General features: G+C 47.0%; 1 protein-coding gene across 2 annotated transcripts; it reads right to left on the reverse strand.

Moving 5' to 3' along the window:
* Positions 1 to 7,608: 7,608 nt before the first annotated feature.
* On the reverse strand, positions 7,609 to 18,205 carry TMEM129 (transmembrane protein 129, E3 ubiquitin ligase). 2 transcript variants are annotated; one of them, XM_075856915.1, is made up of 4 exons: positions 17,934 to 18,205; positions 13,503 to 13,977; positions 12,340 to 12,541; positions 7,609 to 10,054 (listed from the first exon to the last, which is right to left on the reverse strand). In XM_075856915.1, the coding sequence occupies exons 1-4, from the start codon at positions 18,136 to 18,138 to the stop codon at positions 9,806 to 9,808; spliced, it is 1,131 nt and encodes a 376-aa protein (XP_075713030.1). In that variant the 5' UTR covers positions 18,139 to 18,205; the 3' UTR covers positions 7,609 to 9,805. The 2 variants fall into 2 exon arrangements, with proteins under 2 accessions (XP_075713030.1, XP_075713039.1); XM_075856924.1 differs by having other exon boundaries at positions 12,340 to 12,499; positions 17,934 to 18,203.
* Between the last annotated feature and the right edge of the window lie 9,059 nt (positions 18,206 to 27,264).

A 27,264-nucleotide genomic window follows, 5' to 3' on the forward strand; every position in this document is an offset into this window, starting at 1 on the left:
CTGCTAGTTTTCTGCCGGAGGTGCAGTTTGTCACATTGTAGTTTTGATGCGGTTCTTAGAGTATGTTCACACGCAAACTTAAAAACGTCTGGAAATACGGAGCTGTTTTCAAGCGAAAGCAGCTCCTGATTTTCAGACGTTTTTGTAGCAACCAGCGTTTTTCACGGCGTATTTGACGGCCGTTTTTGGAGCTGTTTTTCAATGGAATCAATGAAAAACGGCTCCAAAAACCTCCCAAGAAATTATCTGCACTTCTTTTGACGCGGCGTCTTTTTACGCGTCGTATTTTGAAAACGATGCATAAAATTACGCCTCGTGGGAACAGAACATCGTAAACCCCATTGCAAGCAATGGGCAGATTGGAGGCGTAATGGTGCAGTTTTTTCAGGCATAAGTCGAGGCGTAAACGGCTCGAATTACGTCTGAAACCACTGCGTGTGAACATCCCCTTACTGTAACACAAAGCAAAGCGTGAACATGGCCCCATAGTCACTAGATTTCTCTGAAGATCTTGCCAATTTCAAAGCAATTTGCCAAAAATGTAATGTCTATGTCAGGGGAGAGAAGCATCTGACAAGTTGTAACGTCTATAATCCTGTTTTCCTGAGATAAGCAGCGCCAGATCTATCTAGTAGCCACTTATCTATCCCATTTATTTAAAAAAACGCATGCCTGGCTAAAGGCCCATTTAGACGAGCGTGTGCGTTTTGCGCACGCAAAAAAAGCGGCGTTTTGCGTGCGCAAAAGGCACTTAACAGCTCCGTGTTTCATCAGTGGATGATGCGCGGCTGCGAGATTTTCTCGCAGCCGCCATTATTATGACACTCCGTTTGGATGTTTGTAAACAGAAAAGCACGTGCTTCCATGCGGCATGCGTGACTTCAATGGGTGCGTGATGCGCGAACAGCGCACAAAAATAGGACATGTCGTGAGTTTTACGCAACACACTCGCGCTGTGCAAAATTTACGCACTGTCTGCACTGCCCCATAGACTAATATAGGTCCGTGCGACACGCGTGAAAAGCACGCGCGTATATTACGCTCGTGTAAATGATGCCTTATGCTTCAGATTTGCCACAGGAAAATCTTCATATAATAAGCATCGTGTGCATGCGGCCTTAGGGTCAGTTCACACAGAGTTATTTGGTGTTGATTATGAGGTGGAAACCCCATCGGAATCAGCCAATAAACGGCTGAAGTCGTCCCTCATTGATTTCAATGGGAGGCAGAGGCGTTTTTCTTCACTGGCGGTCCCTGGCTGCTCGCGGGAAAAGAAAGTGGCATGTCCTTTCTTACCGTGGTTTCCGCCTCTGACCTATCATTGAATCAATGGGAGGCAGAAAAAAACCTGGGGCGCTCGTTGTTTCTGAGTGTTTTTTCACGGCGTTTTTTGCCCACAGTCCTTGCATTACCTTCAATGGCTGCGGGCGAAGAACGCCATGAAGAAACACGAAAAAATATGAGCAGGCAGTTCAGAATCTGCCCCACAATTCCTGAAGGAATTCTGAGGCAGATTTTTTTCTGCCTGCAAAAAACTCTTGTGTGGGAAGGGAAGGTGTCATGAATATTTTTTTTCCATCATATTGCTTTTAATATGATATTATCATAAATTTTATTTATTTGTGTTCTCATGTTCTACTTTTTTCTTCTCTATGGGAGCTGCCATTTTTTTTCATCTCTGTATGTGTCGATTAACGACACATACAGAGATGGAATACGGCACATACAGCCCCACAGAGAATGCGAACGGGAGCTGTTCCATTCTCTGAAGCGTACGCCGTCTCTGTGGGAACGGCGCTCCCACACAGACCAAAACGAAGCTCGTTCGCACAGCGACATCCGGCGCATTTTCATGTGGACCGGAAGCCGCTGCCGGACAGTAAGATGACGACTTCCGGCCGCGGCTTCTGGCCATAGGTGAACGCGCAAGTAATAGGAGTGGAGGCGGCAGAAGGTAATTTATGTTTGTGTATGTGATGTGTGTATTATGTTCGTGTGATACTGTCTGCTGAGCACTGTATCTAATCCTCCTACACTCTGCATTCGCTCAGAAAATGGCGGCACACAGTGTAGGAGGTTTGAAGATGCAAACCCATCCTTCTCCTAACACTAGCCAGAATAAGGAAGGGGTGATTGTGTGAGGACACTAGAGCGTGTGTGTCTACCCCAAATTTGCAGCATAAAGCAATGAGGTTGCTTTACAACATTGACCATGCTGCAATTTTGGGAACTGCTCCATCTAGTGGCCAGCACGTGGAAATGTTATAAATTAGAATCTAATTTATATTTCCTGACTTGTGAAAAAATTAAAACAATGTGTAATCACTCCAATAATAATTGTTTAACTGAAAAAAAATAAATAATTTCTAGCAACACATTCCCTTTAAGGGCTTGTTAATGAACTCAGTCTGGTATTGCAGCTCAGCTCTATTCACTTGAAAGGGGATGAGCTGCACTACCAGACACCGCCCATGGACAGACATTTCTAGGGGAAAATAAGCAGATCAAATCCTGTACAACCCTTTTAACACACTTAGGGCTTATTCAGACGAACGTGATATTCCACCGGGGCTTTGAAGCTGGGGTCAGGGTAATGAGGGGTCTGATCGCCTCAGAAAAAAAGGATTTGAAACAAAATAAACAAGTCAAGGAATTGGAAAAAATATGGCGCTGTCGGGAGGAAAAATTATAAGTTATGAAGGAGATTACCTGATTTGTTCATCCAACTGTCAATATAAAGGGAAGGAGAGAAGGAAGGAGTTTAATTTCATTAAAAGGAAAGAGGGTGAGGGGGGGAAAGAAAAAAAAATATTATTAATATTTTTATTTATTTTTTGTTCTTCATCCTCCAGGGGGGTGGGGAGATGTGTTGTTCTCTCCTTGGATTTTAATTCCTATAGAAAAAAGTTTATTTTATTTTTTTGTTTCTTAGGCCCCATGCACACGACCGTAGATTTCGTCCGTAATTGTGGCCCGTAATTACAGTCCGCAATTACGGACCCATTAATTTCTATTGACCACGGACACCTTCTCGTATATTTGCGGAAAGGTGTCCGGGCTGTAGAAAACCTCCACAAAACATGGGACATGTCCTATCTTTTGCTTTTTACGGACCGTGTTCCCATACTTTATATGGGAGCACGGGCTGAAAATGCAGGTGGCTGTCCGCGGCCGCTTGTGCCTGTAATCACGGAGCGTGATTACGGGGACGGCCGTGCGCATGAGGCCTAAGGGATAAAGTACTCTGGAGGGTAAACTGCAGGATATACACCGCGTTCCAAATTATTATGCAAATGTTATTTTTCGCTGATTTTCCTAAATAGTCGATGCAAATGACAGTCAGTATAATCTTCAAGCATCAACCGTTGGAGTATAATGCAAATTTTATTGAACAAATCTCCTAATGATAACAGATTTTTTTTTAGAAGTAAAAAACTCAAAATGCTTCACATTATTATGCACAACAGAGATCAAAACATTTTAAAGGTTGTAAAGAGACTAAAATGGTAATTTGTTGAATTTGCAGCATCAGGAGGTCATATTTACAGAAATCAAAAGCTCTTTCAATCCCAAAAAACTTAGCAGGCCAAGTTACATGTTAACATAGGACCTCTTCTTTGATATCATCTTCACAATTCTTGCATCCATTGAATTTGTGAGTATTTGGACAGTTTCTGCTTGAATATCTTTGCAGGATGTCAGAATAGCCTCCCAGAGCTTTTGTTTTGATGTGAACTGCCTCCCACCCTCATAGATATTTTGCTTGAGGATGCCCCAAAGGTTCTCAATAGGGTTTAGGTCAGGGGAACATGGGGTGACACCATGAGTTTCTCTCCTTTTATGCCCATAGCAGCCAATGACACAGAGGTATTCTTTGCAGCATGAGATGGTGCATTGTCATGCATGAAGATAATTTTGCTACGGAAGGCACGGTTCTTCTTTTTGTACCACGGAAGAAAGTGGTCAGTCATAAACTATACGTACTTTGCAGAGGTCATTTTCACACCGTCAGAGACCCTAAAGGGGCCTACCAGCTCTCTCCCCATGATTCCAGCCCAAAACTTGACTCCGCCACCTCCTTGCTGACGTCGCAGCCTTGTTGGGACATGATGGCCATTCACCAACCATCCACTACTCCATCCATCTGGACCATCCAGGGTTGCATGGCACTCATCAGTAAACAACACGGTTTGAAAATTAGTCCATGTATTTCTGAGCCCACTGCAACCGTTTCTGTTTGTGAGCATTGTTTAGAGGTGGCCGAATAATAGCTTTATGCACACCTGCAAACCTCTGGAGGATCCTACACCTTGAGGTTCGCGGGACTCCAGAGGCACCAGCGGCTTCAAATACCGGTTTGCTGCTTTGCAATGGCATTTTAGCAGCTACTCTCCTAATCCTATTAATTTGTCTGGCAGAAACCTTCCTCATTATGCCTTTATCTGAACGAACCCGTCTGTGCTCTGAATCAGCCACAAACCTTTTCACAGTACGATGATCAGGCTTACGTTTTCTTGAAATATCCAATGTTTTCATACCTTGTCCAAGGTAGTGCACTATTTCACGCTTTTCGGCAGCAGAGAGATCCTTTTTCTTTCCCATATTGCTTGAAACCTGTGGCCTGCTTAATAATGTGGAACGTCTTTCTTAGGCCGAATTCACACGAGCATGTGCATTTTGCGCGCGCCAAAAACGTGGCATTTTGCGCGCGCAAAAGATACTTAACAGCTCCGTGTGTCAGCCCCGTATGATGCGCGGCTGCGTGATTTTCACGCAGCCGCCATCATTATGACACTCTGTTTGGATGTTTGTAAACAGAAAAGCACCATCCATAGTTTGACAGCTGTTGCGCGAATCACGCGCGTCCTACGGAACTGCTTCCGTGTGGCATGCGTGATTTTCACGCACCCATTGACTTCAATGGGTGCGTGATGCGCGAAATACGCACAAAGAACGAACATGTCGTGAGTTTTTCGCAGCGGACTCACGCGGAGTAAAAAATCACGCACATGTCTGCACGACCCCATAGACTAATATAGGTCCTTGCGACACGCGTGAAAATCACGCGCGTAGCACGGACATATATCCCGTTCGTCTGAATAAGCCCTTAAGTAGTTTTCCTTTGATTGGGCACACCTGGCAAACTAATTATTACAGGTGTCTGAGATTGATTACAATGATCCAAAGAGCCCTAAGACACAATACCATCCATGAGTTTAATTGAAAAACTAATAATGAAATGTTTATGACACTTAAATCCAATGTGCATAATAATTTGGAACACGGTGTAGAGCTTGTGTTCTTGTTCTGGGGGATTCCTCTAAGGCCTTAGTCACACGAACGTGTATTACGTCCGTGATACGCGCGTGAAAATCACGTGCCTCGCACGGACCTATGTTAGTCTATGGGGCCGTTCAGACAGTCAGTGACTTTCACGCAGCGTGTGTCCGCTGCGTAAAACTCACGACATGTCCTATACTTGCCCGTTTTTCGCGCATCACGCACCCACTGAAGTCAATGGTGCGTGAAAATCGCCCACGGAAGCACTTCCGTGTGACACGCGTGATTCGCGCAACAGTAGATAAAGAAATGAAGGAAAAAATAAAAGCACTTCCTTCATTTCTTTTTCTAAACCGCGTGTCATAAGGATGGCATATGTGTGAAAGCCACGCACCATTCACTGATGACACACGGAACTGCAACACGCAAAACCCACACGTTCGTGTGAATAAGGCCTAAGGGTAACATTGTTAGATTCACAGAGAATGGTTTTTAAATAAATATGAATAAGGCCTCATGCACATGACCGTCCCGTAATCACGGGCCGCGATTGCGGGAACGGCCACGGACAGCCACCCGCATACTCGGCCCATACAAAAGGACATGTCCAATCTTTTGTAGTACACTTCTATGGCCTGGACACCTTCCCGTAAATAAACGGGAAGGGGGTCTGTGGAAATGAATGGGTCTGTAATTGTAGACCGTAATTGCGGTCCGCAATTACGGTCATGTGCATGGGGCCCAAGATTCGCTACTTTGCCTCTTTGCTGTTGTTCAATTGAACAAAACCAAAGAATACGTCTAGTTGCAGTGTCTTTGATTTAAAGCGTCTCTGTCACCACATTATAAGTGCCTGATCTCCTACATAATGTGATCGGCGCTGTAATGTAGGTGACAGCAGTGGTTTTTATTTCGAAAAACGATCATTTTTCACCATGTTATGAGCTAGTTTAGATTTATGCGAATGACTTTTTTAATAGAAGTGTCTTGACATGAATGGAGAGACGTGTATGACGCTGATTGGACACTGATTGGTCACTGATTGGTCACTGATTGGTCAGCGTCATACACTCCTCTGTACAACACCCAGTTGGTCAAAAGTAAAAACACGCCCAGTTGTCCATTAAGATACTCATTAGCATAAATCTAAAATAGGTCATAACTTGGTGAAAATGTATCGTTTTTTTCTAAATAAAAAACACTGCTGTAATCTACATTACAGCGCCAATCACATTATGTAGAAAATAGGCCACTTATAATGTGGTGACAGAGCCTCTTTAAAGTAGGGTTTGTAATGTACGGCAATGGGTGGCATATATTGTGTACTATTATCGAATATATGGTGGTTTTGGAGGGGGGCAGGGGGGGGGGGGTAATGGCTTTAGAGAAACTTTTAAAATAGTAACGGCGACAGTCGTCGTGAATTAATTTATATGACTCCTGTTCTGGGATTGGTTGGGTAATATTTATGGGAAGATACTATATTTTGCATGTCTGTATTTGAAAAAAAAAAAAAAAAGACATTGAGGTGTGGCTTAGTGTGTGTTCACATTAGCGTTAGGTTCTATTGATGGGTTACGTTAGACCTTTCCATCGGAGGAACCCGTCAAGGGGGAAGGTAAACGGAAACCATGGTTTCCCGTTAGCATTACCATTGATTTCAATGGTAATGCTTCCGTTGTTAATGGTTTCCGCTTTTGTTTTTTTTACGGAATCAATAGCGCAGTCAACTCATTAAAGAGGTTTTCCAGGAATGCCTATCCTTAAGGCCCTTTTACACGAGCCATGATAAGAGCAAACGCTCATTCATCAGTTGATTGGGTCATTTATGCAGCCAAAAATATTATCGTTGTCAGCAGCACATCTCTGTGTGTAAACAGGGAGATGTGCTGCCGACATGATGAAAATGCATGAGAACGAGCGCTCATAATAACAATCACTCATCCTCATACATAGCCAAGCATTGCTCCTTGCGAAAGGATTAAACCAGCGCCGATTAACGAGCTGCCTCGTTGATCGGCGCTCATTGACTGGCCCATATCAGCCTGCGTAATAGGACCCTTCGAATATGCCATGACTGTGTAACCACCAGGACCCCCACCGATCAGAAAAACAAAGGGCCTGGGGTGAAGCTGCAGGACCAGACAGTCACATGTATGGATGCATCATGAGTTGGGGGGTTCGGACTCTCAGCGATCACACCTATCCCATAATGAACATACCATAAAAAAACAAAACAAAGTAATGGACTAAAAAAAAAACAAAAAAAAAACAAAAACACAACAACAACAACAACAACAACAGTTTGCGCACAATAACAACAACATATGTAAATCACTTTTTTATTAAAAGGTATATACTGTAATAAAATCTGCAATAATACCTTCAATCGGGAAATTAACACTTGATCATACCCTGAAGTTACAATTCGTCTGTCACGTTACGTGTAACCCATTTTTAGATTTGCTACATCCGATGAAAAATACTGCAAATCAGTCATCTACAACCTGTTGCTCTCCATAGACAGTAAAACTACAAGTCCCAGCATGCCATGTAAGCTGCACACTATAGTGGCATGCTGGGACTTGTAGTTTCATAAGATCCAGGTGGCAGAGTGTAATGATGCAAATCCTTGGAAGAAAAATACTTCATATATTGATCAACTACAGCAACCAAATAACCAACAGAAACAATAGGTGAAATGTAGGAGGGAACACATGGTCACTGCAGCAGCCATCACACCGGCGCTTCTTCCCACATATCAGGGACATAATATAGGCATGTAGGGTCCTCCACATGGTGCCTCAGATCCAATATGGAAGAGAATAGAGACCTGAGATATGCTTGTATGAACAGCGCCCCCCATAGGATGATCCCCGCCCCTCTTCTTCCTAATACTATATTTATGCATTGTGCACACAGGGAGAATTTGTGGTGTTGTTTTCCCGCTTACTTTACAGCAGTAGTAAGATTGGATTGTTCTAATTTGCTACAAAATTTCCGTTCATTCACACAGTGATGCGTCATGCACACAGCCGTGCCCGTAATCATGGTCCGTGATTATGGGCACTGCCGGCCACCTGCATTTTCGGCCGGTGCTCCCATACCAAGTATGGGAGCACGGTCCGTAAAAAGCAAAATATAGGACATGTCCTATATTTTGCGGAGCCTTTCTACGGCCCGGACACCTTCCTGTAAACATACGGGAAGGTATCCGTGGTCAATAGAAGTGAATTGGTCCGCAATTACGGGAAAGTTCTACGGTTGTGTGCATCGGGCCTGAGTTAGTGCAGGTCTGAACCGTGGGGCTCATAACCTGAAATATTAGCTTTATAGGGATCTACGATGTGGTTAGTTTGGGTTGATAGACCGGCAGTCGGGCTGGGATTCGCCTGTGTATTACGCTACGGCAACGGAATTCTATAAGGTTTCGCCATGGGCACCTCGCCTTGTATGCATCTACAATCTGAATAACACGGTCACGAGGGACCAAGGTAATTGGCGAGGTCACCTTCCCTGCTACTACTCTTCTCAGCAGAATATAGGCACCATACAGATCCCATATTATGAATTGAGAGAGTGAGGCTACTGTGTTTGTTTTCTTAAAGAAGACAATTTTTAGGGTATGTTCACACAGGTTGGATACACTACGTGAAAGTAAACAGCATATCCGACCTAGCGCCGCAGGGAATACCAGCCCTCAAATTGCTGTGCAGCTACTCGGCTGGAATCTCCTCTGCGGAAAGAGCAGGAAAAAAAAAAGAAGCCAATACCTACCTTTACCATATTAATTAATTCTAAGTTAATAGAGTGGGGGGGGGGGGGGGGTCCTCTGTTCAGGATCCTAATGTCATGGGCCTGGAGGCCCTGTCCTGTCCTGCATTACACAGACAGTCCATTGATTTGAAAAGGCACTGTGTAATACTTAATTTCCCCTGTGGTGGCGCTGCAGGGAAATTGAACACTTACTGTCAGGTTCCCCTACAGATGACAATGGATCACTGGTGGTCGCTTCGGGATCAAGGAGGCCATCCCCTTCAAGGACCACCATGACTGCAACTATCCTCCCTCGGTGGTGCCTATATTCTTCTGATAGAGCCCGGGGTAGAGAATCTGATTCAACCGCAGCAGATAATAAAGGGAGCCAAATCGGTAATCCAAAATAATAGCGTGTCAACATTCCCTCACTATACAAGTGTACAGTAGCACAACCTACTTGTAATTCCACTCTTTAAAGTGGCAGCGGATAGTAGCGGCAGTCGCACGCCAATACAAGTGAATAGCGACCACGGCAGTTGTACAACTTTTCCCATTTGCTTTGTTTTGGAGTCCTACTCAGAGGGGAAACCGTTACATTACACTCCTTCATTCTAACCACATGTAATGCAGAACAGACCTGACTATGTGGTGCCGGATGTGGCCTGTCATGGCTGCCCGTGTTATGTGTTCAGGAACATATTAGAACACTGTAGATTATAGAAAAATTCAGAATACAAAACCGTACAAATGACCTCAAAAGGCGTGTTCACCGTATAATGCATACATCAACAATGCAGAATCTGGCTCGGCAGGTGGGACAAGGCACTTGGCTGGACAACCAGGTCTCCGGATGCTGCTGGTCCTGACGGCTCGCGAACCACTTGCCCATACAGGTTAGGCACCACATGGGCCGGCAGTAGCATTGCTGACACTCTCCTTCGTTGGGCTCCTGGCAATACTTCACCAGCTTGATGTTGGCATTAGTCTGCATGCAGCCAATACACGACTCTACTTCCTACAATGAGAGGTAATAGGCCTGAAATACATGTTCTATATCATAAGGGGACGTGTAACAAAACAGCGACCAATCAGAATGTCTGGTTTAATATCACAGCCCGCGATCCAATTGGTTACTACTGACAATACCATTCCTGTCGTCCTTTCTTAAAGGGTAACTAAACGTTCAAACTTCTGACATGTCATACGTTTTGATCGGTGGGGGTCTGAGCACGGAGACCTCCACCGATCACTAAAACGAAGCGGCAGAAGTGCTCGTGTGAGGTGCTTGTTTTCTGTTCGGCTTTTTTTCGGAAAGCTGATCAGTTGGTGTACTTACTCAATAGAAAGTCTATGAGCCCGTACACTGCTAGATCGGCTTTCCGAGAAAAGCCGAACAGAAACAAAGCCGGTCAACGCTCACAGCGCTTCTGCATCTTCGTATTAGCGGTCAGCGGGGGTCTCAGTACTCCGATCCATAGCGATCAAAGTTTCTGACATGTTACTATGACATGTACAATTGTGTACAATTTTGGGACATGGCTGAACTAGAACGGGTGCAAAGAAGGGCGACCAGGGTAATTAAAGCTGTAACAAGGACAAAAGGGCATCCTCTAAGAAGGTTTTACCATCATCATAGACAGGATTCTTTACTGTAAGAGCGGTGAGAGGTTGTGATGGGTGATTCTTTACTGTAAGAGCGGTGATGTGTTTTGCTATTATATTAATGAATAATAACCTGTATAATAACTTAACCCCTTAATGACCAGGCCTGAAAAAGGCCTTAAAAAGACTATGTACACCTTTAAAAACTTGTTTTCTTTGTTTTTTTAATGCAACTTTTTAAATACTTTTTAGTAAAAATTATTTTTGCTTTGAGACACAGCTGTTTTATATCCTGTAAACAGATCAGCTGTATCTAGCGCTGAGACCTGAATCAGTCAGGTCAGCAGGACTGACGGGTTTAGTGTCAGTGGGTCTTACACGCAGGATCCAACTGTTATCGATCACATCTAAGCTATGGACTTAGTTCTGATCGGTAACAGCTCGATCCTGCGTGTCAGAGAAACACACACAGGACCTGCTAACACTGGGCCGTCTCAAGCGCTAATGGTATGTTCACACGCTAAACAAAAAACGGCTGTAAAATACGGAGCTGTGTTTAAGGGAAAGCAGCCTCCGATTTTCAGCTGTTTTTTAATGGGTTTTTGTGGCCGTTTTTGGAGCGTTTTTTCTATTAACCCAATGAAAAACTGCTCAAGAACTGACATGCACTTCTTTTTACAAAGCGTTTTTTACGTGCCTTTTTTCTACGGACACGTAAAAAAACGCCCTGTCGGAACGAAACGCCGTTTTTACATTGAAATTAATGGGCAGATGTTTGGAGGCGCTCAACTTGCGTATTTTCAGATGTTTTTCGGGGCGTTTATGGCCCGAAAAACTGCTGAAAATAAGTAGGGTGAACATACCCTAACACTGAATCCGTCAGTCGTGCTAAACTGATGGATTCAGGTCTCAGCACAAGATACAGCTCATCCGTATATAGGATACAAAACAGCTGTATCACAAAAAGTAAAAATTATTTTTAAGAAAAAAAGAATTATAAAGTTGCACCAAACACACTGATACACTGTTTTATTAAAGAAGAAGAAAAAAAAAAAAGTTTTCAAAAAGGTGTACATGGCCCTTAATGACCAGCTACATTTTTCCGTTTTTGCCTCTGCCTTTTAGCAGCCATAACATTTTTTATTTTTTCATTGACGTTGCTGTAAGAGGCCTTGTTTTATGCGGGAAGATTTGTATTTTTTTTCTGCGCGGTTTGGCGGTAGAAAAATTTTTACTGTGTGAGTTCATTTACTTTTGCAACGTGAATATAGCAAAAAGCGATTTCTCCGTGATGTCTCCGGTGATGCGATCGAAAAAGGGAGTCCCCTTTGTTCATACCCCGGTCACAGACTGCAGCAATCAAAGGGTTAAACTGCTGGGGGTCAGAATTTTTTTTCGATCCCAGCTGTACTCAATAGGTTACTCTAACTTCAGGAGCTGTCGATTACAGCACCTGCTTAAAGGAAGGAGCGCTCATATGCCTTTTCTACGGCGATGCCAAAAGACGTCACTGTAGACTGGGGACCCACACCGCCTGCCGTCAAAAGACAGTGGGCGGTCGAGAAGGGGTTAATATATAGTGACACGGAATAAAAAGGTTCCCATCCGTACCGAAATGCGTCTAAAATTTCCTTATTTGACCCTCCACTGTGTTAATAAATGAGGATGACCCAGTAGACCCTTCCCTATGGGCTTTACCTGATTGCTCGGCAGTTCGTAGACATTATTAGCTTCCACCAGAGAGCGGAACGTATCCAAGAACATGTCACTAAGGGTCTGATGTATGACAACGTTGGCTGCATTTCGGATGGGGGCGTGAAGCTTCTCCCTTAGCTCTCCGTATTCTGTTGAGTTCAATCTGCAAATGGATCCTCCGTTAATATAAATGAAAAAGAAAAACCTAAAAAGGATAAAATGACCTTAGAACAGGTCCGATTCTCCAACAGCACAATGCACCCGTCTGCCTGACCCCTTGGACCTCAGATTTACTTATTTTGTCTGATTTCTTTAACTAAAATCTTACGACTATAGCCAGCTTTATACTTGCTGAAAAAGGGAGACACGTAAAAAAAAGTAAACCAGGCACCGGAATCCAATTCAAGAAGCCGATAAAAAGGTTATTACAGCAAATAGTAAAGGCGCAGTTTCGGCCATAACGGACTCTTAGCCGTCCCACAGGCTCGTATTGTGCTAGAGAGAGGTGGCCGGGCCGGGAGATACTGCCCATGTGCTAGTACGAGCGCTCCCAAGATCAAGAACACTGCAATATGGAAAAATAAAATGTATTTGGACAAATTCATGTATTTAAATAAACTATCTTTTTAAAGGGGTTCTCTGGGACTATTATATTGATAGCCTAGCCTTAGCCTATTCCGGCACCCCCACCGATCAGCTGCCTGAATGAGCGCCTCTTCATAGTTTACCAGGAAGAATGCAGTTCCGGTCATTCCTATGCAATTAAAGCAGACCGGGCTGAAGGGCACCGCAATCCCAGACAGTGTACAGCACTACTATGAAGAGGCTGCGGAGTTCGTTGCCGCGGCCCCTTCAGACAGCTGATCGGTGGGGGTGCCACTAGTTGGACCCCCACCTCTCTGATATTGATGACCTATCCTAAGGATAAGCCATCAATATGTAAAGCCTTCCTGTGAGAATCACGTTGGGGATTCGGAAGGGCGTAAGTTTCCGAGCAACAAAGGTGGTTTGAGCAGTCTATAAGCCGTTCATTTTGATATTTGGTCAAGGAATGTCCAAAAGACACATAATATATATAGGTGGGATCCAAAAATAAATAAATTATATATATATATATATACACACACACACACACACACACACACACACACACACACACACAGTACCTGATATCAAAAGGCTTAACACTGGCGTTAATGCTTGCTACCCGTATGGTAATGAACTGCACAGGAGTATTAGAGTCTGGAGACAGTTCGTGTTGTCTGGACTCTGTTACAGTCAAATGAATGTCTTGCTGCTGCGCCACGTAAACCTTGTAGGTGGTGACCTTCATGACCCACGTGTCCGTGACAATAACCCTGGCCCCAGGCACCCCAGTTGCAAACTTATCAATTCTCCGAAACTCCGTGTTGATGGAGGAGGCCACGACCCTCCAATCAGACTGCGGCAGGGCATGATGAGACAGGGTCCTCGCCAGGGGGTGATTTCTCCACCTCTTCTGGGACCAGTAGAGGGCAAGGAAGCCGGTAATGGTTGGAAGGATGACAGCGACCAGTGCAAGGAGCTTCCAGCCTTCACTTGCTGTGTAGAAATAATATAGTTGTTTTTCCGGAGCAGCAAAGCACATTCCTATGTAATAACCTGTAATAAAGAGCAGATCCGAGTTACTGAGTAAAACATCACTGGTATGCAGTATTTTATTAGAACACCGAACAGTTAACCCAGAACCTAAAAAGAATCAGAAATTAGTTACTGCGGTTACCCCAATATCACCCTGCATCACCCCCACAGAGATGCAGGAGACGCTGATGGGGTGCATGGAGTTCAAGTAGTGCAGTGACCGCTGGGTAGGGAATGACAGGGGGTACAGGTAGTGTAGTGACAGCTGGGCAGGGATTGACAGGGGGTACAGGTAGTGCAGTGACAGCTGGGTAGGGAATGACAGGGAGTACAGGTAGTGTAGTGACAGCTGGGCAGGGATTGAAGGGGGTACAGGTAGTGTAGTGGCAGTTGGGCAGGGAATGACAGGGGGTACAGGTAGTGTAGTGACAGCTGGGCAGGGAATGACAGGGGGTACAGGTAGTGTAGTGACAGCTGGGCAGGGAATGACAGGGGGTACAGGTAGTGTAGTGACAGCTGGGCAGGGAATGACAGGGGGTACAGGTAGTGTAGTGGCAGTTGGGCTGGGAATGACAGGGGGTACAGGTAGTGTAGCGACAGCTGGGCAGGGAATGACAGGGGGTACAGGTAGTGTAGTGACAGCTGGGCAGGGATTGACAGGGGGTACAGGTAGTGCAGTGACAGCTGGGCAGGGATTGACAGGGGGTACAGGTAGTGTAGTGGCAGTTGGGCTGGGAATGACAGGGGGTACAGGTAGTGTAGTGACAGCTGGGCAGGGAATGACAGGGAGTACAGGTAGTGTAGTGACAGCTGGGCAGGGATTGAAGGGGGTACAGGTAGTGTAGTGGCAGTTGGGCAGGGAATGACAGGGGGTACAGGTAGTGTAGTGACAGCTGGGCAGGGAATGACAGGGGGTACAGGTAGTGTAGTGACAGCTGGGCAGGGAATGACAGGGGGTACAGGTAGTGTAGTGACAGCTGGGCAGGGAATGACAGGGGGTACAGGTAGTGTAGTGGCAGTTGGGCTGGGAATGACAGGGGGTACAGGTAGTGTAGCGACAGCTGGGCAGGGAATGACAGGGGGTACAGGTAGTGTAGTGACAGCTGGGCAGGGATTGACAGGGGGTACAGGTAGTGCAGTGACAGCTGGGTAGGGAATGACAGAGGGTACAGGTAGTGTAGTGACAGCTGGGTAGGGAATGACAGGGGGTACAGGTAGTGTAGTGACAGCTGGGTAGGGAATGACAGGGGGTACAGGTAGTGCAGTGACAGCTGGGTAGGGAATGACAGGGGGTACAGGTAGTGCAGTGACAGCTGGGTAGGGAATGACAGGGGGTACAGGTAGTGCAGTGACAGCTGGGTAGGGAATGACAGGGGGTACAGGTAGTGCAGTGACAGCTGGGTAGGGAATGACAGGGGGTACAGGTAGTGTAGTGACCGCTGGGTAGGGAATGACAGGGGGTACAGGTAGTGCAGTGACAGCTGGGCAGGGATTGACAGGGGGTACAGGTAGTGTAGTGACAGCTGGGTAGGGAATGACAGGGGGTACAGGTAGTGCAGTGACAGCTGGGTAGGGAATGACAGGGGGTACAGGTAGTGTAGTGACAGCTGGGCAGGGAATGACAGGGGGTACAGGTAGTGCAGTGACAGCTGGGTAGGGAATGACAGGTGGTACAGGTAGTGTAGTGACAGCTGGGCAGGGAATGACAGGGGGTACATTTAGTGCAGTGACAGCTGGGTAGGGAATGACAGGTGGTACAGGTAGTGTAGTGACAGCTGGGTAGGGAATGACGGGGTACAGGTAGTGCAGTGACAGCTGGGCAGGGAATGACAGGGGGTACAAGTAGTGTAGTGGCAGTTGGGCTGGGAATGACAGGTGGTACAGGTAGTGCAGTGGCAGTTGGGCTGGGAATGACAGGGTGGAGACAGGTAGTGCAGTGACAGCTGGGTAGGGAATGACAGGTAGTACAGGTAGTGTAGTGGCAGTTGGGATGGGAATGACAGGTAGTACAGGTAGTGTAGTGGCAGTTGGGCTGGGAATGACAGGGGGTACAGGTAGTGTAGTGACAGCTGGGTAGGGAATGACAGGGGGTACAGGTAGTGCAGTGACAGCTGGGCAGGGAATGACAGGGGGTACAGGTAGTGCAGTGACAGCTGGGTAGGGAATGACAGGTGGTACAGGTAGTGTAGTGACAGCTGGGCAGGGAATGACAGGGGGTACAGGTAGTGCAGTGACAGCTGGGTAGGGAATGACAGGTGGTACAGGTAGTGTAGTGACAGCTGGGTAGGGAATGACGGGGTACAGGTAGTGCAGTGACAGTTGGGCAGGGAATGACAGGTGGTACAGGTAGTGCAGTGGCAGTTGGGCTGGGAATGACAGGTGGTACAGGTAGTGTAGTGACCACTGGGCAGGGAATGACAGGGGGTACAGGTAGTGCAGTGACAGCTGGGCAGGGAATGACAGGTGGTACAAGTAGTGTAGTGGCAGTTGGGCTGGGAATGACAGGTGGTACAGGTAGTGTAGTGACCACTGGGCAGGGAATGACAGGGGGTACAGGTAGTGCAGTGACAGCTGGGCAGGGAATGACAGGTGGTACAGGTAGTGCAGTGGCAGTTGGGCTGGGAATGACAGGGTGGAGACAGGTAGTGCAGTGGCAGTTGGGCTGGGAATGACAGGTGGTACAGGTAGTGTAGTGACCACTGGGCAGGGAATGACAGGGGGTACAGGTAGTGCAGTGACAGCTGGGCAGGGAATGACAGGTGGTACAAGTAGTGTAGTGGCAGTTGGGCTGGGAATGACAGGTGGTACAGGTAGTGTAGTGACCACTGGGCAGGGAATGACAGGGGGTACAGGTAGTGCAGTGACAGCTGGGCAGGGAATGACAGGTGGTACAGGTAGTGCAGTGGCAGTTGGGCTGGGAATGACAGGGTGGAGACAGGTAGTGCAGTGACAGCTGGGTAGGGAATGACAGGTAGTACAGGTAGTGTAGTGGCAGTTGGGATGGGAATGACAGGTAGTACAGGTAGTGTAGTGGCAGTTGGGCTGGGAATGACAGGGGGTACAGGTAGTGTAGTGACAGCTGGGTAGGGAATGACAGGTGGTACAGGTAGTGTAGTGACAGCTGGGCAGGGAATGACAGGGGGTACAGGTAGTGCAGTGACAGCTGGGTAGGGAATGACAGAGGGTACAGGTAGTGTAGTGACAGCTGGGTAGGGAATGACAGGGGGTACAGGTAGTGCAGTGACCGCTGGGTAGGGAATGACAGGGGGTACAGGTAGTGCAGTGGCAGTTGGGCTGGGAATGACAGGTGGTACAGGTAGTGCAGTGACCGCTGGGTAGGGAATGACAGGGGGTACAGGTAGTGCAGTGACCGCTGGGTAGGGAATGACAGGGGGTACAGGTAGTGCAGTGACCGCTGGGTAGGGAATGACAGGGGGTACAGGTAGTGTAGTGACAGCTGGGCAGGGAATGACAGGTGGTACAGGTAGTGTAGTGACAGCTGGGTAGGGAATGACAGGGGGTACAGGTAGTGCAGTGGCAGCTGGGCAGGGAATGACAGGTGGTACAGGTAGTGCAGTGGCAGTTGGGAATGACAGGTGGTACAGGTAGTGTAGTGACAGCTGGGTAGGGAATGACAGGGGGTACAGGTAGTGCAGTGGCAGTTGGGCTGGGAATGACAGGGGGTACAGGTAGTGCAGTGACCGCTGGGTAGGGAATGACAGGGGGTACAGGTAGTGCAGTGGCAGCTGGGTAGGGAATGACAGGGGGTACAGGTAGTGCAGTGACAGCTGGGCAGGGAATGACAGGTGGTACAGGTAGTGCAGTGGCAGTTGGGCTGGGAATGACAGGGGGTACAGGTAGTGCAGTGGCAGTTGGGCTGGGAATGACAGGGGGTACAGGTAGTGCAGTGGCAGCTGGGTAGGGAACGACAGGGGGTAGAGGTAGTGTAATGGCAGCTAGATAGGGGGCACACTTACCCAGTGGCAGAAGAGAGTGCACCAGAAGGGTGGCCGTGGTTCTCCTGACATGGTAGTGAATGAACGCCACGTCCTCACTCCCCAGCCAGGCGGACAGCAGGTTCTGTACGGTGATACCGGCGGAGTGGAACTCATTAGGGGTGAAGACGAAGCACACTGCGAACACCACGTAAGCTAAAGTAAACGTAACCGCCGGACTCTCCATTGCAGCTGGAAAGGGGGAATCCGGGGTATAGCGCACACTTCCGGCCAGCAGGGAATGCCGGGAGATGTAGTCTTAGACCGTTTACAGAAGAACACGTGACTAGAAGTTCTACACCATGAGATACAATGTATCCGTGTGTAAAATAGGGAAGTCCTGGGGAATCTATTCACACCACAGGGATTCCCGGCCCTCACACGGCCGCGGTAGGATCAATAGACCCCAAATGGGGCTATTCACACGGCCGATTTTTTGACGGCCCGGTAAACCTGGCATTTTCTACCTGGGGCAGTGTGGCAATATCTACAGAGGGCTGTGTGGCATTATCTACAGAGGGCTGTGTGGCAGTATCTACAGAGGGCTGTGTGGCAGTGTCTACAGAGGGCTGTGTGGCATTATCTACAGAGGGCTGTGTGGCATTATCTACAGGAGGGCTGTGTGGCATTATCTACAGGGGGCTGTGTGGCATTATCTACAGAGGGCTGTGTGGCATTATCTACAGGGGGCTGTGTGGCATTATCTACAGGGGGGCTGTGTGGCATTATCTACAGGAGGGCTGTGTGGCAGTGTCTACAGAGGGCTGTGTGGCATTATCTACAGAGGGCTGTGTGGCATTATCTACAGGAGGGCTGTGTGGCATTATCTACAGGAGGGCTGTGTGGCATTATCTACAGAGGGCTGTGTGGCATTATCTACAGGGGGCTGTGTGGCATTATCTACAGGAGGGCTGTGTGGCATTATCTACAGGAGGGCTGTGTGGCATTATCTACAGAGGGCTGTGTGGCATTATCTACAGGGGGCTGTGTGGCATTATCTACAGGGGGCTGTGTGGCAGTATCAACAGGGGGCTGTGTGGCATTATCTACAGAGGGCTGTGTGGCATTATCTACAGGGGGCTGTGTGGCATTATCTACAGGGGGGCTGTGGCAATATCTACAGAGGGCTGTGTGGCATTATCTACAGGGGGCTGTGTGGCAGTATCTACAGGAGGGCTGTGTGGCATTATCTACAGAGGGCTGTGTGGCATTATCTACAGGGGGCTGTGTGGCATTATCTACAGGGGGGCTGTGGCAATATCTACAGAGGGCTGTGTGGCATTATCTACAGAGGGCTGCGTGGCATTATCTACAGGGGGCTGTGGCAATATCTACACGGGGCTGTGTGGCATTATCTACAGAGGGAAATGTGTCATGTGAATAGTGAGCAGTGCGCAGCTCGTGTAGCTGAGGAATTACCAGATTCAAGTCTCTACCTCCTGTCTGTTAGGCCTTATTCACATGAACGTCTAATACGTCCACGGACCTATGCGTTTCAATGGAGACATTCAGACATGCTGTGTTTTTCGCGCAGCGTATTTCTGTTGTGTGAAACTCACTGCATGTCCTATTCTTGTGCGGTTTTTGCGCATCAAGCTGCGTGAAAATCATGGAGAGCACACTGAGACACACATCCGTGTGCTGTCCGTGAGTCACGCACAAGTTCATAAGAAATGAAGTGAAAAAAATGAAAAATAAATGTGTTCATAAACAGACATCAACAACTGATGCCGCACGGAACTTCAACGCATGTTCGTGTGAATCAGGCCTTATTATTGGGACTGTGTGAGAGGCGAGGAAAGGTCTGCCCTGTGAAGCTGTTTTTTTTTTTACAAGGAATTGTTTATATAACAATCACAAGCAAATATATGTTCCATCTGGAATTTTGAGGCAGATTTTGATCTGCCTGCACGACATTTGCCGCGTTTCTCGCTGCGTTTTTCGCCCATGACCGTTGAGCACTGCAGCCAAAAACGCAGCGAAAAACGCTTTGGGTATGTTCACACGACAGCGTCCGTAACGGCTGAAATTACGGGGATGTTTCCGCCTGAAAACATCCCCGTAATTTCAGCCGTAACGGCATGTGCAGGCGCTTGAACGCCGCGTCCATTACGGACGTAATTGGCGCTGCTATTCATTGGAGTCAATGAATAACGGCTCCAATTACGGCCAAAGAAGTGACAGGTCACTTCTTTGACGCGGGCGTCTATTTACGCGCCGTCATTTGACAGTGGCGTGTAAATATACGCCTCGTGTGAACAGACAAACGTCTGCCCATTGCTTTCAATGGGCAGATGTTTGTCAACGCTATTGAGGCGCTATTTTCGGACGTAATTCGGGGCAAAGACGCCCGAATTACGTCCGTAATTAGTGCGTGTGAACATACCCTTTCTCTGCCTCCCATTGATGTCAATGGGAGGTCAGAGACATAAACGCCCGAAGATAGGGCATGTCGCTTTTTTTTCCCGCAAGCCGGTTTTACCGCTCATGGGAAAAAAACGCCTCCACCTCCCATTGAAATCAATGGCAGGCGTTTTCGGACGCTTTTTGGCGCACTTTCCGACGCGTTTTCCACGTCAAAAAATGTGTAAAAAAAACTCAGTGTGAACAGGGCCTAATATTCACTTTTTTCTCAGAAAGTTGGCAACCTCGGGTATGTTAGCAAAAGACGTCTCGAAATACGGTGCTGTTTTCAAAGGAAAACAGCTCTTGATTTTAAGCTGTTTTTTTTTAGCAACTTGCGTTTTTTGTGGCTTTTTTACGGCCATTTTTGGAGCTGTTTTTCTATAGTCAAAGAAAAACGGCTCGAGAAGTGACATCCACTTCTTTTTCGCAGCCATTTTTTTTTTTTAAATGGCCAGTCGGAACAGAACAACATTTTTCCCATTGAAATCAATGGGAAGATGTTTGGAGGCGTTCTGCTTCCGATTTTTTGGCCATTTACGGCCCAAAAAACGTCTGAAAATAAGCCGTGTTCACACGCAGTTTTTTGCAGGTAGAAAAAAAATCTGCTTTTAAACTCGTGCAGATTTTGAATTGCCAGTGTTGTTTTGATGCTCTTTATTTCACATTTTTTGCTGCTTTTTTTGCCGTTGAATCTAATGCACCATCCGTGGGGGGAAAAAACGGCGCAAAAACGCTCAAAACAAGCGCCACATTGATCTCAATGGGATGTCTGAAGCAGAAACCGCTCAAAGAAAGAGCATGCCACTTTTTTTTTCTCCGCGAACGACCAAAAGCTGCACGGGAAAAAAAAAGCCTCTGCCTCCCATTGGAATGAACGGGGGTTGATTTACCACCGTTTTTTTGCGCCAATTCCGACGTGGTTTCCGTATCAAAGTCAGTGCCAAAAGACTCTGCGTAAACTGACCCTTATGACACAGCCCGTCTGCTTCTTTGTTCCAGCGATTGTGGGGTCTCAGCACCCAGACCCTACCGATAAAAACTACTGATATGTCACTATGACAAGTCAGAAGTTTTTTAAAATAATATTTGCCCTTTAATACATTTGGGTGACAACCACTGGCGTAGCTATAGGGGTCGCAGCGGTCGCATTTGCGACCAGGCCCCCGAAGCCAGGGGGGCCCACGGCCCCCGCACCACATCAATAAAAAGTTACTATAGTAACTCGGGACGCGGGCTCCTGTTACTATAGTAACATACTTTACTTACCTTCCTGGTTCTGGATCGCAGCGGAGGTCCTGACGTCAAGCGCTGTGCGCAGCGCATGACATCACAGCGCTATGCGCCGTGCACAGCATCGAGACGACAGAACTCCCGCCGCGGCCGAAGAGGAAGGTAAGGTTAGCCCTGACTGGCGGGGTCCGACTCCCGGGACCCGCCAATCAGCTGTTTTGAAGGGGCCGCAGCACTCGTACGAGAGCTGCTCCCCTTCATTCCTGTCACTTCATTCCGGTCACACTGTGAATACGTGTCGGCGATTCACAGTGTGGGCGAGTAGTGAAATGAAGGGGAAGCAGCTCTCGTACGAGTGCTGAGGCCCCTTCAAAACAGCTGATTTGCGGGTCCCGAGAGACACATCAGCTATTGATGGCCTATCCTGAGGATAGGCCATCAATGTTTAGGGACTGTACAACCCCTAAGCCTACGATGTAGCAGGCTTAGGGGGCTCATGAGACAGGATCACAGATTGTGTGATCCTGTCTGCTGGGCCCTGTATCTAAGCCAATCACATGGTAGGCTTAGATACATGGCCCATGTGTGATCCTGTCTGATGGGCCCTGTATATAAGCCAATCACATGGTAGGCTTAGATACATGGCCCATGTGTGATCCTGTCTGCTGGGCCCTGTATCTAAGCCAATCACATGGTAGGCTTAGATACATGGCCCATGTGTGATCCTGTCTGATGGGCCCTGTATCTAAGCCAATCACATGGTAGGCTTAGATACATGGCCCATGTGTGATCCTGTCTGATGGGCCCTGTATATAAGCCTACCACACTGTAGGTTTAGATACAGGGCCCCAGCACACAGTAATCTTATACTGTATAAGATTACTGTCTGCTGGACCCTGTATCTAAGCCTACGTTGTGCTAGGCTTAGATACAGGGTCCCACAGACAGTATCACACATGGGCCCTGTATCTAAGCCTAACACACGTGTTACTAATCATTTTTTGTGTGTTTTCTTACAGGTTCGGTCGTTGGACTACGTCGGATTCCAGGACTACTTCGATGACAGCTTTTTTTTTATTATCAATAAAATGGTTAATGAGGGATGTGTGGGTTTTTTTTTTTATTTCAATAAAATATTTTTTCTATGTCTTTGTGGTCTTTTTTAAACTATATTACTACCGCCTTAGTAATGGCCGCCGGCTGATTGACAGCATCCATTGCTAAGGCGGGGATTAGTGTTAGCCGATGCAGAGGCTAACACTAACCCCCTTTATTACCCCGGTACCCACCGCCACCAGGGGTGCTGGGAAGAGCCGGGTACGATCCAGTACCTGACCATCTGTAGTGATGGTCGGCCACTGGGGTGGCCGCAGGCTGGTATTATCAGGAGGGGAAAGGCCAAAAACCGTGGCCCTTCCTACCCTGGTGATGCTAGGCTGCTGCTGCTTTATTGTATCTGGCTGGTTATGAAAAATGGGGGGGACCCCACGTCATTTAAAAAAAAAAAAAAAATAATTGGAAAGAACGATGTCGGGTCCCCCCCAATTTTCATAACCAGCCAGATACAACACAGCAGCAGCAGGCAGCATTACAAGGGTGGTAGGTGCCACTGTTTTTGGCCTTCCTCAGCCTAATACTACCAGCCTGCGGCCACCCCGGTGCCTGCCCGTCACTACAGATGGTCGGGTACTGGTTCGTACCCAGCTCTTCCCAGTACCCTTGGTGGCGGTGGGTACCGGGGTAATAATGGGGGTTAGTGTTGGCCCTTGCACCGGCTAACATTAAGCCCCGCCTTAGTAATGGAGGTTGTCAATCAGCCAGCGGTGATAATAAAGTTTAAAAAGATACAAGCACATAGAAAAAATATTTTATTGAAATAAAAAAACACAACCCTCATTAACCATTTTATTGAGAATAAAAAAAACGCCGTCATTGAAGTCCTCGAATCCGAAGTCCAACAACCGAACCTGTAAAAAAACACAAACACACAAAAATAATCAGTAACACATAAAGAAGCAAAATTATTATTCTTACCTTTCCTGGGTCCAGCGCTGGAGCCGCAATGTCAGCGAGCTGAGCCCTGTATCTAATCCAATCATGTGTGATACTGTCTGCTGGGCCGCTCTATCTAATCCTATCATGTGTGATACTGCCTTCCGAGCCACTGTATCTAATCCTATCATGTGTGGTACTGTCTGCTGAGCCACTGTATCTAATCCTATCGTGTGATACTGTCTGCTGAGTCATTGTATCTAATCCTATCATGTGTGATACTGTCTGCTGGGCCACTGTATCTAATCCTATCATGTGTGATACCGTCTGCTCAGCCACTGTATCTAATCCTATCATGTGTGATACTGTCTGCTGAGCCAATGTATCTAATCCTATCCATAGTTTATAGGGTCGTAGTGCTATAGATATGCTATGCTGTCTCCAATACACACTTTTTTTTTTGGGCGGACACATATGTATTGGGGCTATTTCCCCTGACATTTTAAGCCCTGAGGGTATGTTCACACGGCAGCATCCGTTACGTCTGAAATTACGGTGCTGTTTTCAGGAGAAAACAGTACCGTAATTTCAGCCGTAAAGGCATGTGCGTGGCGTCTTTCGCTGCGTCCATTACGGACGTAATTGGAGCTGTTTTTCCATGGAGTCCATGGAAAACGGCTCCATTTACGTCCCAAGAAGTGACAGCGACGCGTAAAAAAAATGACCGTCGGCACAGAACATCGTAAGACCCATTCAAATGAATGGGCAGATGTTTGCCAACGCTTTTGAGCCGCATTTTCGGACGTAATTCGGGGCTAAAACGCCCGAATTACGTCCGTAAATAGGGTGTGTGAACCCAGCCTTAGTGACGCCCCGGCTGCTAGTGCTGCATTGTTGGGTCACTTAGGAGACCCAGCGATGCATCTGAAAGCTGCGGACCGTCGGCCATGAGAAGTTTGCGGGGCGGGGGGCCCAATAAGAACTCTTGCATCGGGGCCCATGAGCCTTTAGCTACGCCCCTGGTGACAACTCATGTGAGAGAGGTGATGGCAGCAATAATGATTGTCACCTGGGGAAGTAGAGGTGTCTGATACACCTATTGAGGAGGCGAGGGGCCTGCTCCGACAACTGGGGGAGTGGAAAACAGGGTACACAATTTTTTTTTACTAGAGGGGAGGGGCCTGCTCTGATAACTGGGGGAGTGGAAAACAGGGTACACAATTTTTTTCTACTAGAGGGGAGGGGCCTCCTCTGACAACTGGGGGAAGGGCACAGTACACATTTTTCTATACTAGATGGGAGGGGGGCTGCTGTAACTACTAAAGGCAACTTTGTTCTGAACAAGGGAGTAGAAGGGCAAAACCTCCAGTGCCGCGTAAGGCCGGGCTTGCACATTCCCAGCTACAGTGCAGACACGACCCTGCAGTGTGTTTTTGCTGGCTCATATGATTTTGCCTGGCCTGGCATAATGTAATCAGTAGAGACTTCACATTATGCAGAATTGCAATGTGAACACGGGCGTAAAGTAAATATCTCAAAACCCCAGTTTACCTTACACCCTTGTCAGTTGAGTCATTTTAAAGAGAACCTGTCCCCTCTCCTGACACGTCTGTTTTATGAAATACTTGTATTCCCCAGGAAATAACAATTCTAGAGCATTGTTTCGTAGAACTCTGCTTTATGCCGTTCCTCTGTTACCCCTCCTAAAAAATTATGAATATTTAACACTGGGTATTACCGTTCCCCTCATAAAAGGGGCGTGTCCCTACACAGTGTCTCTATGTCAGCACTGATTGGCCTACGTCAGTTGGTGTAGGGACACACCCCCAACTGGTAACACCCAGTTGTTAATTTATTTATAAATTTGTAGGAGTAATAGAGGGATGGCACAACGTAGAGTTATAAGAAAAGATATTCCAGAATTATTATTTCATGGAGAATATAAGTATTTACTAAAACAGACCTGTCAGGAGAGGTGACAGGATCTCTTTAAAGTAGTTTGAAGACTGTCAATTGTTGGCAATAGTAGACTATTCACTCAACAAATACGAGCACAGCAAACCGCTGCTTTATATTTCTTCTTTTCTATGTGGGATAAGAGATCTGCTTTTCTCAACATATTAGGAAGAATTGGTCACGAGGACAGATGCCCTTATGCCAGTTGCACACGACCAATGTGCCACTTAAGCTGTTTTTAACGGCATCCGAGTGGCACCCGATAGTCTTCACGGACCCATTCACTTCAGCGGGTGACTCGGGTCCGTGAAAACTGAAGCACGGCCACTATACAGTGGTTGGAACCTTCTGCTTCCAGCACTGAACACTGTATAATATCCGGTGCCAGGAGGCAGCCGAAAACAGCTGATTGGTGCTGGGGTCCCAGATTCGGACCCCCACAATCATATACTGATGACCTATTCTGTCAATAGGTCATTAGGATGAAAAACCACCCCATACCCAGACAACCGGTTTTAGATGTTAGTCCTGGTGATAGAATCATAGGTAGGAAACAATGTCTTGTCTGCCAACCCGCGACATTCCTTAGGCTAGCCATACACTTTAGATAGCTGTCGGCCGAACGAACGATCATTCAGCCGACACCTATTCGTAACAACTTCCCCATACCTGAGCGTCCATGTGTATACATAGGAAGAAGGGAGAAAGTCGCTGCCAGCTGCTTATCTCCTTACGAAGAAACGGATCAGACATGTTGAAATTCAACAACCCGATCCTTTTCACCCCGGACGGGGTAGAATTGGGACGCCGCCATACACATTAGATGGTCGGCCGGTAGCGCCGAAATTGGTAGGCTCGGCCGACATCTAATATTCAGCTTTAGTCTCTGCTGATGTCTCCAGGAGCCATGATGGATGTGATGTATCTGATTTGCAACAGATTCCATTGACTTATCAAGTTTTCGTATACTGTGTTAGTCTGACCATCAAAGAGTAACGGACTAATGAAAGAAAATAAATAACAGAAGTGAGAGGAGGGTATTCCGGTAAGAAGGAGTTATCACCTATCCACTGGATAGGTAATAAAAGCCAGATCGGTGGTGGTTTGACCGCTGGGACCCCCACCGATCGCCAATACCGGAGCTAGGAATTTTAATAGAGTGGCGGTCAAACATGTGCACTGCTGCTCGATTTATAGTCTATGGCACTGACGAAAACAGCCAAGCACTGTTCTGCCGATCGGTGGGGGGTTCCAGAGGCCGGACCCCCAACCGATATAAGATTTATCACCTATACAGTGCATAGGTGAGAAATCCTTCTTAACGGATCACAGCTTTAACCAATAATACATATATTAGTGATGATCAGTCCCAAAATAGGGGCATTATTTTTTTGGGTGACATATCACTTGCCTATGATATGTACATTGTGACTTTTGAAACTATGGAAAACACTTTTTTTTCAATTGCATGACATCATATGTATATATGCAATGTTGCGCGCCCCCGGAAACTTATATACGATGTCACACAATCCCATAGATGACCATTACTCGTGATATCGCAATGCGCACGCATATAGTAGCTTATTTACAAAATTGTCTGCAGAGAATAACAACCTTCTACATAACAACCAGCCAATAAGTGACGTAATCCACTGAGAACTACAAAACAAGTAACGCGCATGCGCATTCCCGAATCAACAGCAGCACGGGCGCCTACGTCATCCGA

This window comes from Rhinoderma darwinii, chromosome 1, assembly GCF_050947455.1.
Source record: "Rhinoderma darwinii isolate aRhiDar2 chromosome 1, aRhiDar2.hap1, whole genome shotgun sequence".
NCBI lineage: Eukaryota > Metazoa > Chordata > Amphibia > Anura > Rhinodermatidae > Rhinoderma > Rhinoderma darwinii.